This window comes from Lissotriton helveticus, chromosome 1_1 (genome assembly GCF_964261635.1).
Source record: "Lissotriton helveticus chromosome 1_1, aLisHel1.1, whole genome shotgun sequence".
NCBI lineage: Eukaryota > Metazoa > Chordata > Amphibia > Caudata > Salamandridae > Lissotriton > Lissotriton helveticus.
This window is the reverse complement of record NC_136057.1, coordinates 1,317,141,197-1,317,158,951: the sequence shown is the minus strand read 5'-3', so window position 1 is coordinate 1,317,158,951 and position 17,755 is coordinate 1,317,141,197. Positions and strand designations below refer to the sequence as shown.

Here is a 17,755-nt window from a genome sequence, read left to right as displayed (position 1 = left end):
CAGGAAGCCGAATAGGCGACACCGCAATGTGACCGTCTGGTGACAGTGCGCTCGATAAATACCATGACATTTACATTTACATTTAAGGACAAAATAAACATAAAACCTGTTGGCCTTGCCCCCAAGCAATATGTCCTGGACGTCGGGCTATAGGAATTCCACACCCCTTATTTGGTATTATGAGCATAACATGAAACCAACGACCTGTCAAAAAGATGCAATTCTTCCATATTTACTTCATCCGGCCAACTCAGGCTTACAATTCTTTTCCATAGTAGTTCATTTGGCTGCAATTACTGCCTACATCAGAATGGCATTCACAAACCTTTTTTTTCTTCAAAATTCCCGTCATAAAGGACTTTTTAGGGGGTTTGAAAGAGGTTGTGCTACCCATATGGCGTTCCATCTCCTCCCAGAAGCTAAATATAGTCCTTTCATGCAGGCCCCATTTGAGCCCATTCATAAATCCTTGTTGCAACATCTCTTAGCTACTTTTCACATAGCGATCACATCTGCACGTCTGGCTAACGAAATTCAGGCGTTCTGTTCTCACAATCGATACTCTGTTTTTCATTCTAATAAGGTGGTCATGAGTACTCATCCAAAATTCTTACCAAAAGTTATTTCATATGTTCACATTAATCAGACCATTTCTTTACCTACCTTCTTTCATCACCCTTCTACACCAGCTGAAAAAACTCGCCATTCTCTAGATGTCATACGAGTCTTAAAGTTTTATTTGAAGAAAACAAAAGATATCTGCAATTCGAATCAATGGTTTGTAAACTATAGGCCAGTCTGTGTAGGAAGCTGGCTCTTTATATAGTATACCAAAAAGAAGTATACTGCTCAGAGTCCAGTTATCCCTTATAAGTGGACAGGGGCATGCTCCAGCAATCACAAGGTGTTCTCTTGGGGGTAGAGTGGTCAAGCAGCCTAGGCTTGTCAGAGAGGAGTGTTAGCCATCTGCTGCATCTGAATACACACAGTCAATAAATGATGCACAGGACTCTTAAGGAGATCCAGACCGATTTATAAAAATAACACGTATCTTTATATCAATGTAGGCACCAAGATCATCAAAATTATGTAATCACGTTTCAAGTTAAAAATATTTACAGTTTTCAATAGTCGACATCTAGTGCAATTTCTGAAGCTGTGATGTTATCCTATAGAGGAAAGGCATATACTGCATACAGGTACTTTACAGCGACTTACAGGACCAATCTTCCAGAGGTGAGTATGGAGCAGTGTCCAAGGCGGCACCAACAGGTCACCACGAGCAGCAGTGGGGCAGCTGGGTGCAGAGGTGCATTATAGCCTTGGGTGCCCTGTTTAAGTCACATGGGATCGGTCCGATCAACAAAAGGCTGCAGGCTGGGATTGGGAGGAGAATGATAAGGGTTGGAAGCGCACTCCCTGATCTACTTAATAATAAACAGGTTTAACAGATATAAACAAATTTATGACAATGGTGCTGCAGCGAAACACTTGCTGTCTGTCAAGTGCAAATGACATGAAATGAGAAGACCACCAAGGATGGCAGAACTCGCTGCACACTGTGCGTATGTAGTCCGTGGGGACACTCTATTCAGATCATCAAGATAATATAAAAGACATTACATGTAAAACAATATTTCAAACAACTTGTTATTCAGTTGTACTTTTGAGTATTTTAATGTATGATATCTTTTCAATGATTATAACAATAGCTAAGTGCATTTCAATATTTCATTATACAACGACAAAAAATATATCATTGGTCCATTGAAATCATGTGACCCTTTACATACTACTAAATAATGAAACATAATCTTCCATTATTGAAATTGATAACGATACATTTGATGTTTTGCCCGATACATTTCGGGACATTGATGTTCCTTCTTCAGGGGCCATCTGTAAAAGCAAAAAACGACGATTCAGGATTAACAAAAAAGATACTGGCTACTTGCTGCAAATGCCTGATGTTGTGAAAAGTAACCAATCCTTAGGCGTGTTATAATGTGCTATAGATTTACAAGTCACCAGATATATTAGTACATGTGCTACATGATCCACAGTTTAATAAATATTGTGGTAAGTTAAAGGTGAAAAATGAAAAAACATTCTTAGAATTCATAAGAGAAATTCAAAATAAATACTAGAAAGCATGAATTCACATAATGTGACCCTCACCAAAGTGGGAAAATTTAGAAGAAAAAATGAAGAGAAAAAATAGTAAAAGAGAAAGAATAGAAATGCAAGTTGAAGGTAAGGGTACCTGGCTGAATACTTCTGCTCGCCGACTAAAACAAACAAGTTACTTGTAAATACCAAGAAGGTTATGTAACATTCTAATATATGAACAATAACTAAACTAACAAGGGACTCAAGTTTCACAATGCTTGGGGACTTGGGGGGCACCTTTGTCCTCTTCAGGCCGGGGCGGCCGGGTCACGGGGTGTCCTGAGGCATTGGGTTTTTGTCACCAGAGCCAGATGCGGCAGAGAGAGCCTGCACAAAGAGGCTGCAGGCAGCGTTTAGAAGTCCACAGTTGTTAAACCCAAGGTGGGCTTCTGATCTGGAGGGTCTGGGGATCACGCTGCCACTGTTGGCCCACTTCATCTCGGGCTAAGAGTCGCAGGTGCAGTGGTTATGTTATGTTAAAATGAATTTATCAAGCGCACGGTCACCGGAGGTTTCATGGCGCTAATCGTATGAATGTTAATGCGAAAGACCAAATTAATAGGGTTGCCCGAAGAGCCATGTTTTCAAGGCCTTTCTAAAGCCCAGTAAGTTGTCACAATTCCTGACTGAGAGTGGAAATGAGTTCCAAAGCCTAGGTGCCAAATAGGAGAACCTATGTCCACCCTGCCTTTTTAGTTTGATAGTGGGAATAGTGAGAAGATGAAGGTGAGCAGATCGAAGGTTGCGCAGAGGGGCATGTTTGGTGATCCGGCTGTTAAGAAATTTAGGGCTCATACAGTGCAATGTTTTGAAGACTATGCAACCTGTCTTAAAAGCGGTGCGTTGTGCTATGGGCAGCCAATGGAGTTTGGACAGTAGGGGCCTGCCTAATTGCCATCTCGGCTGTTTGTAAATCAATCTCGCCGCCTGATTCTGGATCATTTAGAGGTGGTTGAGCAGGCCCTGAGGGAGGCCAGTGTAAAGGGAATTAGAAAAATCAAGGCGTGAGAGCACCAGAGCTATTACCACCTGAACCAGAGCTGGGTGGGACAGCAGGTGTGCGATTTTCCTTATTTTATGCAACTGAAAAAGACTGGTGGAGACCACGGCACTCACGTGTCCTCTAAGTGAAAGATCGGAGTCTATAGTCACCCCAAGACTTTTTACTGATAGAGAAGGGACTGGAGGTGGGCCTAATTCGCCTGGCCAGAAGTGAGATCCCCAACAAGTAGAGCTCTTCCCAGGCAACACCAATTCTGTCTTGCCTGGGTTGAGCTTCAGTTGATTCAGATCCATCCTGCGCTGGATATGCAGCATTGTGGATTGGAATTTGGCGACAGCATTAGGAGACTCCAGAGAAAAAACAAGCTGGAGATCGTCAGCATAATTGAAAACAGTGGTTGTCATGGCTTTAAGTGAATGAATCAAAGGCCTAATATAGAGATTGAACAATAGTGGGGAAAGGGACGAGCCCTGTGGAACCCCACAGGAAGTGGACAGCTTAGGGGCAGTATAGTTCCCAAGACCCACTGCTTGGTTTCTGTCAGTAAGAAATGACTTTATCCACTTAAAGGCGGCGCCCCGGATACCAGCTTGTTCGACACGGTTCAGCAAGATGTTATGGTCGACCGTGTCGAACGCCACCGACAAATCCAGAAGCACAAGTGCCTGCGGGGTCCCCATGTCAGCATTGGCCCTCAAGGTATCCATCACCGCCAGAATAACTGACTCTGTAGAATGAGCAGGCCGGAATCCGGCTTGGTTAGGCTCAAGATAATCGGTTTTCTCAATGAAATTGGAGAGGCACCTACCCACATGGGCCTCCAGGATTTTAGCAAAAAAGGGAAGGAGGGAAATGGGGCGGTAATTTGATGAATTTGAGCGGTCTGCTCCTGGTTTCTTAAGAAGAGGGACTAATGTAGCGTTTTTGAAGGCTCTAGGTACTTCCCCCTTACTAAGGGATTCATTAAGGAAAGGAAGAATACTGTGAGGTAAGGCAGAAAAAGTATCCCTCAAAACAGAGGGAGGACAGCAGTCCTTGGGAGAGCCCGACTTGACTTGGGACATTAACTCCGATAAGATAACAGGACATATAGCTGTAAATTGATTCATAGTAGAAGAGTTGTTAGAATTGTCATCTAGAGACTTCACATGAACAGTGATGGGGATACTGGCCCTGATGACTTAATTTTTTTCCACAAAGAAATTGTTCAATGAATTTGTAACAAATTGAAGTCCTTAAGTTCAGTATATGAAACAGATTAGGTTTATTGAAGATAAGATTCAGGTCATGTAGATAAAATAGAATAACGTAGATCCAATAATAGAAACCCCACCAGGAGCAGATGGACTCCAGCTCAGCCTCAGATGTAACTGTCCCTGCTTTCAAGCATATACAATTGGAACACTATGTGACATCATAGATGCCTGCTGAGCAAGTAATGACAAACACTAAAGAAGGACAGAGAAGAAATGAAAGCAGGATGCAACACATCTCCCCCTTGACAAAATAAAACAAGATAAGAAAACAAAAGAGAGAAGAAAAATTGATAATAGAACATACAGCATATACACAGCAAAAATACTGGTAAAGTAAAAGAAAGTGATAAAACATCAAATGGTGAAAGTACGAAAGAAAATACAGTCACCCACAAGGTACAAAATCCACAAGAATGGAAAAGAATGGATTTGATCAATTAAATACAACTGTAAGACAAATCCACAAGAATGGAAAAAGATGGATTTGATAAATTAACTTCAGATCAAATTAAATACATTTGTAACACAAATCCACAAGAATGGAAAAAGATGAATTTGATACATAAATAAGAACTTCTCTACACGTTAGATCATTTAACTGATTCATATCAATGAACAACCTTCCTCTCCTTAAAACATCAAACAATTTGAACACCTCTAAAATATTAGAGCACTTTCGTGGTTCAATAAATAAGCAACCTGTGACTCTTTAAACATCAAACGATGTGAACACCTCTAAAATATCAGAGCACAAATGTGGTTCACATCCCAAAATAAAGCAACCATCCTCTCTTTAAAACATCAAATAATTTGAACACCTCTAAAATATTAGAGCACAAAAGTGGTTCAGATCCTAAAATAGAGCAACATGCAGCTCTTCTAACCTTGAACAAAATGAACACCTCTAACATAGTAGAGCACTAATGTGGTTCAGCAAAGCACTAACTTTTAAGGGCTCATCCTCTGATGCAGCCTCAAACACATTACATTTAGAAGCACTATAACTCCTCACATAACGCTCTTGAAATGAAAACTGAGCACCTCAACCATAGTTGAGCATAAAAATGGCTCATTCCATTAAAGAAACTAACTCACCAGAAATTTGAATTAAAAACAGAGCACCTCAACCAACGTTGAGCATAAAATGGCTCCCTCCAATAAAGATACTATCTAACTGTAGTATTATAAGCTCCAATACACACATGCAAAATTAAAACGGCTAAACACCTCAACCATTAAAGATGCAACTAATATAAACATGTGCACTCCTTCCCAAAGAACACCAATATGAAACTCCACCACTTATTTCATAAAACTAAAAACAATAAAATGTTAATATTCCTTTAAGCAATAAAATGAGTAAGCACACTCCGGTGATCGATCTCTCACCCGAGGTCTCTGTCTTTGAATTAAATGAACATAAATACCATAAATTTGTATATGTGACATATTATAGAAGAAGCTCCGGTCCGAAATGTTGATCCGATGCCTTGCAGAGGTGTTGTCATGGTGATATAATCTAAAATGGCCGCAGACGTCGTAATTGCGTCCTTTTAACGGGAAGTTGGACTTGTAGAAGCAACGTGAATGACGCGATGCAAGCATTGTTTTCATCGGGGAATCAAACACAGTCATTGACGTAAGACTTAGCTCAAGATCGCTCCGCTCGAGTCCAATTCTGAAGGTAACGGTAACTTGGCTTAACTGTAAAAATACGTCAATTTATGTGACATCCGATGAGAATTGAAATATTGTTTAAATACATATTAAAACGCTGTAATCACACTGCCAGACATCGAAACTGACTTTGAAAACAAAGATGATCAAAATCTCCCCATACTTGTAGGAAGGCAGGAAACTAAGCACCAAAACAGTTCCACTAGATGGCGCTTGAACCTCACACAGTCACACATTACTTGCAGACGACAAATTTGAAAAGACAGTTTCCTTTCCAGCTTCAGTGTAAATATTGCCACTTGCTCCTCACGCTGTCATCACAGTTTAAATATAGATCAATAAACGATCTCTTATACTTGTAGTAAGGCAGGAGGCTTCAGTGCAAATATTACTGGTTGCAAGTACCAAGTGACACAATCACAATTATGGAAATTGTTAACCATTGAAACACACTGATGTCATTAGTCCGTGTTCATAAACTTGTGACAGTCTCTGATAAAAGTTGAAATGCTGCACTCAGTTTGCCTTGCTCTGCCTTTCATTAACAATTAAACACGCAGCGATGTATCAGGCACTTCCTTAATTACAGCATCATTTTTCTTGACAAGTTTTCTTCTTGTCAGGCTGCACATCGTTTCCCCAACAACTACGTGTGCAAAAGTGCTCAAATCCTCAGCCTTCTCTCTGGCAAGGTTGCTTTCTCACATGTAATATCTAATAATATACAAATACTGCGCATCCACTTTCTCACACTTGATGGCAGACTTTTAAAATATGACAGACATCAAAGTTCAGTGTCTAGTTCTCAGGTCAATAATGTCCAAATCATGCAGTTAGAACTCCAACACCCTGGGGAAACAGGCTGTCCAGATCACAAACGACACTGGTGGGGTTAACCAGGGTGCTTTCATTAAATACCTTTTCCTCTTTGGGTTCAAAAAGTTCTCCAGTTGCAGTAGTCTCAAATTCTTAGTTGCAGTAATTCAGTCTTTTCTTCATGCATAGGCTCTGTACCTCGTCGCCAAAATTGTAACAAATTGAAGTCCTTAAGTTCAGTATATGAAACAGATTAGGTTTATTGAAGATAAGATTCAGGTCATGTAGATAAAATAGAATAACGTAGATCCAATAATAGAAACCCCACCAGGAGCAGATGGACTCCAGCTCAGCCTCAGATGTAACTGTCCCTGCTTTCAAGCATATACAATTGGAACACTAAGTGACATCATAGATGCCTGCTGAGCAAGTAATGACAAACACTAAAGAAGGACAGAGAAGAAATGAAAGCAGGATGCAACACAATTGCACAGCTTTTGGGTGGGGGCCTGACAGGGAGAGATTCTGTCATCGCTGCAGAGGTCATTTACAATCCTAAAAATGTCTCTAGATTTATTGAGGGCAGTGAGGATCCTTGTGGAAAAATACGAGGCCTTAGCGGTCAATAAGGCTTTCTTATAGTCCCTACGAGCTGACAGATAGAGCTGTCTAGCTTCGCTGGCATAACAATGCATCCATTTCCTCTCTAACTGACGAAGCAATAGTTTGTGAGTTTTCAGTTCACTGGTGAACCATTTGTGGGCTTCAGAGTGTCTGGCCCGTGAAAATTTAATGTGCGGGGCATGAATAGCGCTGGCCGCTAATAGCAAGTCAGTGATATCTTTCTCCATGGAGTCAACATTAGCGTTGGAGTTGACGGTTGGGAGGGAGCTAGCTAGTGTGTTAATAAATTCCTGAGTGTCAAGTGTTCTCCACTTTCTGGTCAGGCCTCCCTCCACCCTAGGAGTCTTTGCCCTGCCATTAAAGGTGGCTGTAAATTCAATCAAATGGTGGTGCTTTCCGGTGTTTTGGTTTTCTGGTGGTCTGGAGTCCTTGCAGATCTTCTGGGGTGCCTGCAGGAAGCAGGAGAGCAGTTCTGCTACACAGTAGTTCATGTATCTTGGGTGAAGGCTGTAAGTTCTCCCAGGCTTTTGGAGAGACAGGCAGCTGCAGGACAAGTCGTCTTATGGTGCAATTGTCAAGGACAGGAGACAGACTGGCAGGGTTTGCACCAAGCCAGTTGCTGGCCTTTTGTTCTTGCTTTTCTGACTCTTCCGTGTCGGTCTTCTTCTTTCAGGTTGGCAGGATCTGATTACCCTATCTCAGAAGCTCCCCTAAATACAAGATTTACAGACGTTAGGGGAGTGTAGGGTAGGATTCAATGGGCTACTTACCTCTGGGTCACTACGCCCCCTATATGACCACTTCCTGTGGAAGTGGGCATAACCGTGTCCCATAGTTCCTAATTCTGCCATCACAAAGATGGCAGGCTTTTAATTTTCGTGTCCATATCGGGTACCCCACCGAAGGGGTGGAACTAACCCATAGGTGTACATGCCTCTCTGACTACTAATTTTCCTACCTGTCCAGGCGCCAAGTGGGCCCTGGTCAGGGGAAGTGGCATCACCTCTGTGGGGAGCCATTTCGCATTCCAAAGGTGGCGGGCTCTTTGAAGCTCCCTGCTTTGGAATAGTCATTTACATGTCATCCTACTTTAGGGTGTGTAAAACATCCTCTACCAGAGGAGGCGTTGTTCCTGACCTCCTGAAAATGTGGGCTCTGACCCCTGGGGGTCAGAAACTCATCTTTGTTGGCAGGCTGACCGATACCAGTCAGTCAGCACACTAGTAGTTGGTAGGTTTTCAGGGGTCACCCCTAAGGTGCACTCTTGGGTGCATGCATTAATACATCTATCACCGGAATCAGTCTGGGTGTATTAATACAAGATGTTTGATACCAAACATCTTTGGTTTTAGTGAAGCCATCATGTAGCTGGGGATCTTGTTTTTCATTCCAGTGCATGTATTTAAAATGGCTTTCTTGGTCACTTGAACCAGCAGTAATTGAACTTGCCAGCACATGCAGATATGCCCACACATGTAGTATAGTGCACCCTGCCATAGGATTGTAAGGCCTGCTGTAGGGGTGACTTATCCATTCTGCAGGCAGTGTCTGCAGGCATGGCACACAGGGATGTGTAGTACAAAGGGGGTGGTAATGGACGGAGCATCTGAACCAATCAAACACTCACACCCAGTCAAAAGATCTGGGTTTGATCCATCACCGTTCTTTGGCCCACTCTGCCACCCCAGTTCAAACATGGCTATATGCAAATCAGTCTGATCCTGTGCCTCATGGAAACAGTCAAGCCCGAACTGCCAAGCCATGCCTTCCCTGGACCGGAAACAAGCTTCCGAGGACCGGTTTCTGGCATTACAGCCGTCTTCAGCCCGGCTTGCTTGAATCCAGTGGCAAAGTGAGCAAGGGACTCGCGTCTGAGCATACCCTGCCACACTTATGGCAGCCAAAAGCAGTACAAAAGGGGGTGGTAGTGAACGGAGCATCTGAACCAATCAAACACTCACACCCGGTCAAAAGATCTGGGTTTAATCCATCACCGTTCTTTGGCCCACTCTGCCACCCCAGTTCAGACATGGCTATATGCAAATCAGTCTGACCCTGTGCCTCATGGAAACAGTCAAGCCCGAACTGCCAAGCCATGCCTTCCCTGGACCGGAAACAAGCTTCCGAGGACCGGTTTCTGGCATTACAGCCGTCTTCAGCCCGGCTTGCTTGAATCCAGTGGCAAAGTGAGCAAGGGACTCACGTCTGAGCATACCCTGCCACACTTATGGCAGCCAAAAGCAGTACAAAGGGGGTGGTAATGGACGGAGCATCTGAACCAATCAAACACTCACACCCAGTCAAAAGATCTGGGTTTAATCCATCACCGTTCTTTGGCCCACTCTGCCACCCCAGTTCAGACATGGCTATATGCAAATCAGTCTGACCCTGTGCCTCATGGATGTGTGCCATGTCGTGTTTTCACTTCTGTCTGCACCAAGACACGCAGACTGCATGAGTTGGGTGAGGGGTCTCTGGGGGAGGCACAATACATGCTGCAACCCTTAGACCTTCTTTATTACCCCTGCCCTAGGCACCTAGGGTACCATTTGCTAGGGACTTATAAGGGTGACAAAGGTATTGTCAATTGGGGGAACATTTGTACAGTTTTAGGAAAAGAAGTCTGGCACTAGGTGCTTGGATAGCATGAACCCAGTGCATTTTCTGTCAAAATGTCATTGAATACCAGGCAAAAAGTGGGGGTGACCATGTCAAAAAGGGGCACTTTCCTACAGTCCGTACAGGTTTATCCAAATCCAAACAGCCCATATCCCAATGGATGGTGTCCTGCATTTTGTTATGCTATCAGAAGGCAAATAGGTTCTGTCTGGTAGACCTAAAGCTCATTCCACTAGATGGAAAGCAGCTACAGCTGCTTTAATTAGAAATATACCAATCACTGAGATCTGTAAAGCATCTTCATGGAGATCTGTTTGCACTTTTACCAAACACTATTGTTTGGATTCAGATGCTAGAACTGATGCTCAAGTAGGGCAGGCCTCCCTGAGAAATGTATTTGCTTAATCTGGTCGGTTGATCTATCAATGGAGATCTCCTTAAAGAGAAGGAATGGTGTCTTACCTGAAATCTGAGTTCTCTCTCAGGGGAACCTCCATTGAAGTCATAAGCAACCCTCCCTCTACCCCGTGAAAATGACAAAGATGACTTTTGGTCTATCTAACACTGCCACATCTCGGCAAAAAGAACTGAAGCAACTGCCACCTGCTGAGCATGATGGGATACTGGTGGTCTCTGGGCCCTTAAAGGTGCAGACGCTGTTTTCACATTTACATAAGGGCAGCCTATAGGGCTACACTGTACTCTTTTCTTTCATCTTTCTCTTTTTGAAAAGGATTTGTGAAAGAGATTTAAGTAGTCAATTAACTTTCTTCCAGTTAATTTGCTTTAAATTTACCCTTTTTTAAATGCAATCTGAAGAAATTAGCAATTATAGGCTTTCTTGTAGGCTGCACAATATTCATGTATTAAGGGTTTCTACAGGCCTTCCTGAAGAAAGGCGAACATCTACATTTAAGAAGACATACTATAGAAAGTGCTCTGGTATCCCCGCAACAGGGGCAGGACTATTACGTGCGTATGGCTCCAATGGAGATCCCCTTGCGAGAGAACTGGGATTACAGGTAAGAAACCATTCCTTCCTGCCTAAGGTAGTCTCCTTTTTCCACCTTAACCAGGCAATTGAGCTCCTGATCTTTTCCCCCAGCTTGACTCTAGCAGAGACAGCACTTCACATACTTGACTTAAAGCGTGCTCCCATGTATTGCATAGAAAGGACCAAGTCCTTTTGTAAAACACAGCAGCTGTTTGTTGCCTTTGCATAATCTCATAAAAGTCATCTCGTATCTAAGACAGGCATAGTCAGGTGGATTATTAAAGGTAACCAAACTTGTTACCTAAAAGCCAAAAAGAAACCTAATTGCCCTCTCTATGCCTCAATCCACCCCGCAAGCAGGGTGCTACTATAGCCTTTTTTGGGAACATACCCATACCAACACCTGTAAAGCTGCCACATGATCCACCCCACATGCCTCCACAAAGCAGTACTGTGTGGCCATTCTGAGGCATTAGGCCAGAGTAGGTCAAACTGCCTCGTGGGACTTTGTTTCAGACCTCTACACCATCCATTGGCTAGCCAACTCTAGGGGAAGTATTGTTAACCAACCATGTGGAAAGTGTGTATCTACAGCCATGCATAAGAACTAATTGTTTCTCACCCTGTAAGCAGCTATTCATTGTACTGTAGATTCACATGCACCCACACTCCTCCCTGGAAACCAGTGTTGGCTACAGATATGTTTAGCCTGCATAATGAATTACACTGCATGCATGGCCACTATCCTATCCTACTAACTGCTTCATACCAAGTCTCACCCACTGAGCAGAAAACAATCAAACAATGTAGTCTGTGCCCATCCGCATTCACTTCCAGAGGTGGAGTCACTAAGACCTTATGACTCTAAAGATTTTTTCGAAGAAAAACAAGTTGTTACAGCCAGGCACCAACATTAGATGGCAGTAGCATGCAGAGCATTTGAACCTATAGTACTACATGCAATGAATAGATTCTTACAGTGTAAATAACCTAATCCATATCTTGTTGGTTAAAGAATGCTTGTCACATTGTGATTGAACTGATTGGTTGAAACTTGCAATTCTAGGAGTCGCGATGACGATGATGCCTTGGAACAAGCTCGAAAAGCCCAAGAAGAGGTTCGACGGCGCCAGGAACAGCAACAACAGCAGCACCAACAACAGCAGCAACCACCACCACCTCAGCAACCACCACCACAACCACCACCACCGCAGGTGCCTGCTGTCTCCACGGCACCCCAAGCACAGAGCTCGCAGCCTCAGCCCTCACAGTCCATTGTGGACCAGCAGCAGAGAGAAATGGCGAGAAAACGGGAACAGGAGCGACGACGCAGGGAAGCGGTATGTGAGAAAAGATGGGGGTTAAGAGAAGAGAAGGAAAGTTACTGTGGTTAGTGCAGCATATTTGTAGGAGGGTTACATTCTGTGAAGTGCCCTGCAATCCTGTCGAATTAAGTTTGGATTACGTATCTTACTCAGAATTACTACTCGCAGTACAGGGCATTGGATAGCATTGATGTTAGTCTCACATTGAGGTTCGCAATTCATGATCTGCAACATGAGACCGTGTATTCAGTTACATGGTGCTGCACTTCATGCTGCATGTAAGTGCATTATTTATATGGACTCAATTAAAAGGCCCATTAGATCATGATCTGTAGAAAGGTGAGCATCAAGTGCTCTAACCCAAGATGCCAACAACTGTTGGCTTTATCAGTCCTGGTGATCCTTCTCATCTCCCCTGCTAAGAAAATGATGAAGTGGTAATTTCTGCGTCCCTTTAACGCAGAACAACCTTTCTGAAGTCGGAATGGCGGAGGAGCGTCGCCTCACTGGCTCAGTGCCAGCAGCTGAGAAATGTATCGATATTCTAGCATCCAGCGTGTGTAGGGAGGGGCTGGGCCATGGGAAGGGGTAGTAGGAGTTGAGTGCTCTCTCAAAGTGTGCATGTGTGTTTGGCAGGCCTGCCAAACACACATGCGCACTTAGGTTTCGCCAAGCCGGCTATATTGAGCATCCGAGTTTGAGAAACAGCACAGACTCCCTGTCCCTGATCAAGCGTCTTTTCAGCCTGTTCAGGCCAATCCATGCGCTGCTCTCATAGTATCTAGTCACTTGCTTGTTTTTGTTATTAGAGTGGTCAGGCAGGTAGAGACAGGACCCGAGCCTTTGTTTTGATAGTGCTCATAATATGAGAGCAGTGAGGGGATTGGACGGGGAGTCTGTAATCATGTCCCAGTGTCTGTTGGGACCAGGAAGGACTCTATGCGGGAGGGAGACGGCAGCGCCAAGGCGCCCCCCACATCCTATCCACTTGCCTCACCACTTTTTGTATGTGGCAGCTGCCTTTAAACCAGCATTTGCAATGTAATCGGTCTCGCCTTTGGGAACTTATCAGTATTTTTTTTTTTATTAATATGTTTATTGGTAATTTGCGATGTAACAATCAAAGAAAAAACAGCGGTACATATATGGCAGTACAGTTATGCACGAATATTCCAAATACAGCAATTCGACATCCAGGCATCATGACAACAAAATATTTCCAGACATAAGGTTATATTAACTGGCAGCACCAGAACCCCATCGGCACCCACCCAGGACACCGTCAGCCTACGGGACCACCCTGAGAACCCTCATTGCAGGGAAACGCACCAGAAAGGTCATAGTCCGGGGTCACATATAGGGACAGCTACTCAGCAGGGTCTTTGTCAGTCGAGGCAGTTGCCGTCCGGGGGAGCCGTCTGAGCCGTCCTGTGAGTCCAAAGTGAGTCTGCTGGCAATATATAAGGACCAAACGTTTTTGGGCCTGTTACGCGGGGGAGTAACTCACTATAGTTTTCTGTCTGAGTGCAGCAGTACAACATATCTCTTGACCATTGTGTCAATGTGGGAGTTGGGCCGCGCATCCAACAGATGGCAATGCAGCGTTTAGCAAGCAGGAAGGCCATATCGACCAGCTGCCGGTGCCATTTAGGAAGTGGTTTCAAGTAGCCCAGAATAGGTAAGATTGGGTCCGGTGTTAACTCCAACCCAGACACGCGACTAATCTTGCAGAAGACCTCCACCCAGAATCGAGCGATCCCTGGGCAGGACCACGCAACGTGAAAAAAAATCAGCCACAAGCGTGCCACATTGATCGCATTTCAGAGTTTCGCGGAGACCATAACGGTGGAGCGGCTCCGGAGTGTAATACACCCTATTTATATATTTAAAGTGGACTAGCCGATGACAGCCATTAAGGGATACACTCTTGGTGCTGATACAACAGTATCGCCACATATCATCAGTCAAATCTGTATGCAGGTCTTGCTGCCAAGCCAGGCGCGGTTTAGTGTATGCGCCGTCCCTAGCGGCCATTGTCGTGTGATAGTCTAGACACCAGTCTAGCTGGAGAAGTCGCTCCGACAACAACTGACAAAGGCGTCACCTCAGGGAGTTTCGCCATGTCATCTCTGAGAAGCTCCCTGAGAGCATGTCTCGTTCTATGTAACTGAAATCGCGCCAGAGGCCAGGGCGACCCCGCTCCCCGAACAATGTCCTCAGCAGAACAGGCGACACCATCCTCGAAAAGGTCCCCCATGGTATAGACGTTCAGTGTCCCAAGAGCCGTAGTAACTCCTCTTTCCCTGAACGGTGTCAACCATTAGCACCAATCAATGCGTGCCAAAGGAGAATACAATAAATTATAGGCGAGCACATTAAGCATACTATGCCATGCATGGGTGACTGGTGTCAAAGAGTCCAATATACCCGTACGCCTATCTTGGGGAGAGAAGAGAAGGGATGGAAGCGGCTAAGGGTCTGCCACTATGGTTTCAATCCGCACATGCGGGGTATCAGCAGGCCCGTGTATCCAGTGGTTTGCATGGGAGCCTTGAGCTACCCTATAATAAAGTTCAAGATCCGGAGCACCCAGACCACCCATCGTGTATGGAAGGGTCATTATTTTCCAGGCCACCCTGAACTGCTTGCCCGCCCAAGCTAGGCGGACCATCAATGACTGTAAGTGCTGAAATTTTTTTTTTGAGAGGACCATAGGGATGTTTATTAAAGAGAAAGAGGAAGCGTGGCAGCACAACCATTTTCATTAAAGATATCCCACCCAATAGCGACAGTGGAAGTCGAGCCCAAACGTCTATGTCGTCCTCAAGTTTTGCAATAGCGACCCCATAATTTTCTCTCAGTACTATGTCCGAATCAGTGTGTAAGCGGATTCCCAGATAGCGCACTGAGTCAGTAGTCCAAATAAGCGGGTATTCTGGCTCGAAGCGAGTGGTGAAGGGTGTCAGGGGAAACATGATAGACTTGCCCCAGTTGACCCAAACTCTCGAAAGCGAACCAATTAGCATCACCTCTCGCAGGACAGGGGAGAGGTTGGTCTCCGGATCTCTGACGTAGAGCAAGGTGTCATCCGCATACGTTGACACAATAATAATAAAAACATTTATTAAGCGCCTGAATACACTAGGACAGTGCGTCTCCACGCTAGGATGCGTTCCAACACAGAAAAATCATGAACAGACCACCGAGAGGAGAGGGGACAGTGAAAAAGAGACCCTTAATTTATACTAATCTTCCGGAAATAGATGGGTCTTCAGTTTCTGCCGGAACCTGGTTTCCGACGGCTCCATCCGCAGTTCAACAGGAAGGTCATTCCATTGTTGGCTGGCCAGGAATCTAAAAGATCGCCCTCCCATCCGTGCTTTATATATGCGAGGTATCACAAACTGCATACTGCCCATGGATCTCAGGAGACGCCTAGGACGATAGATGGTTAACAACTTGTGAAGGTAGACCGGACCCCTGCCATGTGCAATACGGTGACTAAAGCACATGGTCTTAAACCTAATGCGTACCCACATGGGGAGCCAGTGCAGGCGCTGAAGCGCACGTTTTTCTGACGACCTCCTCGGCAGCTTCAGCACAAGCCTGGCCGCCGCATTTTGGACACATTGTAACTGTGTCAATCCCCTTTTACTGAGGCCACAGAGCAGGACATTCCCATAATCAAGATGGGACGTAACCAGTGCGTGGACCAGAGTTTTCCTGTCTCTCATAGGTAGGAGATCCAAGATCTTCCGCAGGACCTTCAAAATGCCATAGCATCTCCCCGCCATCTTACCTATGTGTTGGGAATATGTGAGATTGGAATCCAAGAGAACACCCAAGTTCTTCACAGTGTCTGAGGGGATAGGTGTAGGACCCAGGTCAGTGGGCCACCAAGCTGATGACCAGATTGAAGGAGAAGAGCCAATCACAAGCAGTTCCGTCTTATTGCCGTTTAGGCAGAGATAGTTGCACTTCATCCAATTTGCCAGTGCCACAAGGCACGCCGTGTTGCGTATCATCCGCATATGATACGATATCCACCCCACAATGAGCCGATAGTTAGGGAAGCGGGTGCCCGTGATATTCACGAAGGGCGCAAGTCAAAGGTTCGGCCGTTAGCGCATAGAGGATAGGAGATAGGGGACACCCTTGCCGTGTGCCTCTGTGTATGCGTATAGGATCAGTGACCACAAAGCCAATCCGGACACGGGCCGAGGGTTCGTGATATAACCTTGCCTCATAAATGGCCACTCGACGGAATCAAAGGCCTTCTCCATGTCCATAAAGACTGCTATTGCCGGAACCTCAGGGCGTGTGTGTTGCATAGCAGCAAATACAGTTCGTAAATTGTAGGACAAATTCCGGGTGGGCACAAAGCCTGCCTGCTCCGGGGCAACCAGAGTGGTGACCAGGGGGCTAAGACGATTGGCGAGTATCTTCGCGAAAATCTTCGTATCAACATTCATAAGAGACAACGGCCTATAAGACGCACAATCATCCGCAGGCTTCCCCGGCTTAAGTATGGCAACCAAAACAGCCTCCCGCATAGTCGGCGGCATGATACCTGAGGTACAGATATCTTCAAATAATGTCATAAGGTTTATTATTTATTAAAACTTTTATAGCGCGCTCAATTACCACGGGGTATCCTGGCGCGGTGAGTGATTGGACAGCAAGAGTGAGGGATCCGGGCCTGAACAAGCTGTTAGAGGGGGGCATTGAACAGATGAGTCTTGAGTTCCTTCTTAAAAACAGTGATGGTCGGCGCAGCTCTAAGGAACAGGGGGAGAGCATTCCAAGCAGAGGCTGCCCTAACTGAAATAGATTGTCCTCCCAACCGAGCATGTTTGAATTTGGGAGTGACCAGTAGGCATTGATTGGCCGATCGAAGGACACGGTTGGGAGTATAAAATGAGAACCGTTTCTGCAGATACGACGGTCCCTGACCATGGACTGCTCTAAATGCCAACACAAGAATTTTAAACAAGATTCGATGCGGTACAGGTAGCCAGTGCAAGCTTCGTAGATGACTCCGCACACTCGACCTCCTAGGGAGAGAGAAGAGCAAGCGTACTGCAGCGTTTTGAATCACCTGTAACCGATGAACCAAATACGCGGGTAGACCACAGAATAAGGCATTAGCATAATCGAGCCGAGATAAAATCAGGGCTCGAAGAACAGCCTCCTTGGCTACCCTGGGCAAAAGAGGGAAGAATTTCCTCAGGGCTCGCAGAGTGCCAAAGCAGGTACCGGTCAGTTTTTTTAT

General features: G+C 45.0%; 1 protein-coding gene across 7 annotated transcripts in view; it reads left to right on the top strand.

Moving 5' to 3' along the window:
- Positions 1–17,755, top strand: part of BRD4 (bromodomain containing 4) — a 1,377,132-nt gene that overhangs the window by 1,260,468 nt on the left and 98,909 nt on the right. For all 7 annotated transcript variants that reach the window (XM_078681876.1, XM_078681852.1, XM_078681859.1 and 4 more), the window contains one exon: positions 12,225–12,498. In XM_078681876.1, the coding sequence (XP_078538002.1) occupies positions 12,225–12,498 (274 nt within the window). The remainder of the gene's footprint in view (positions 1–12,224; positions 12,499–17,755) is intronic.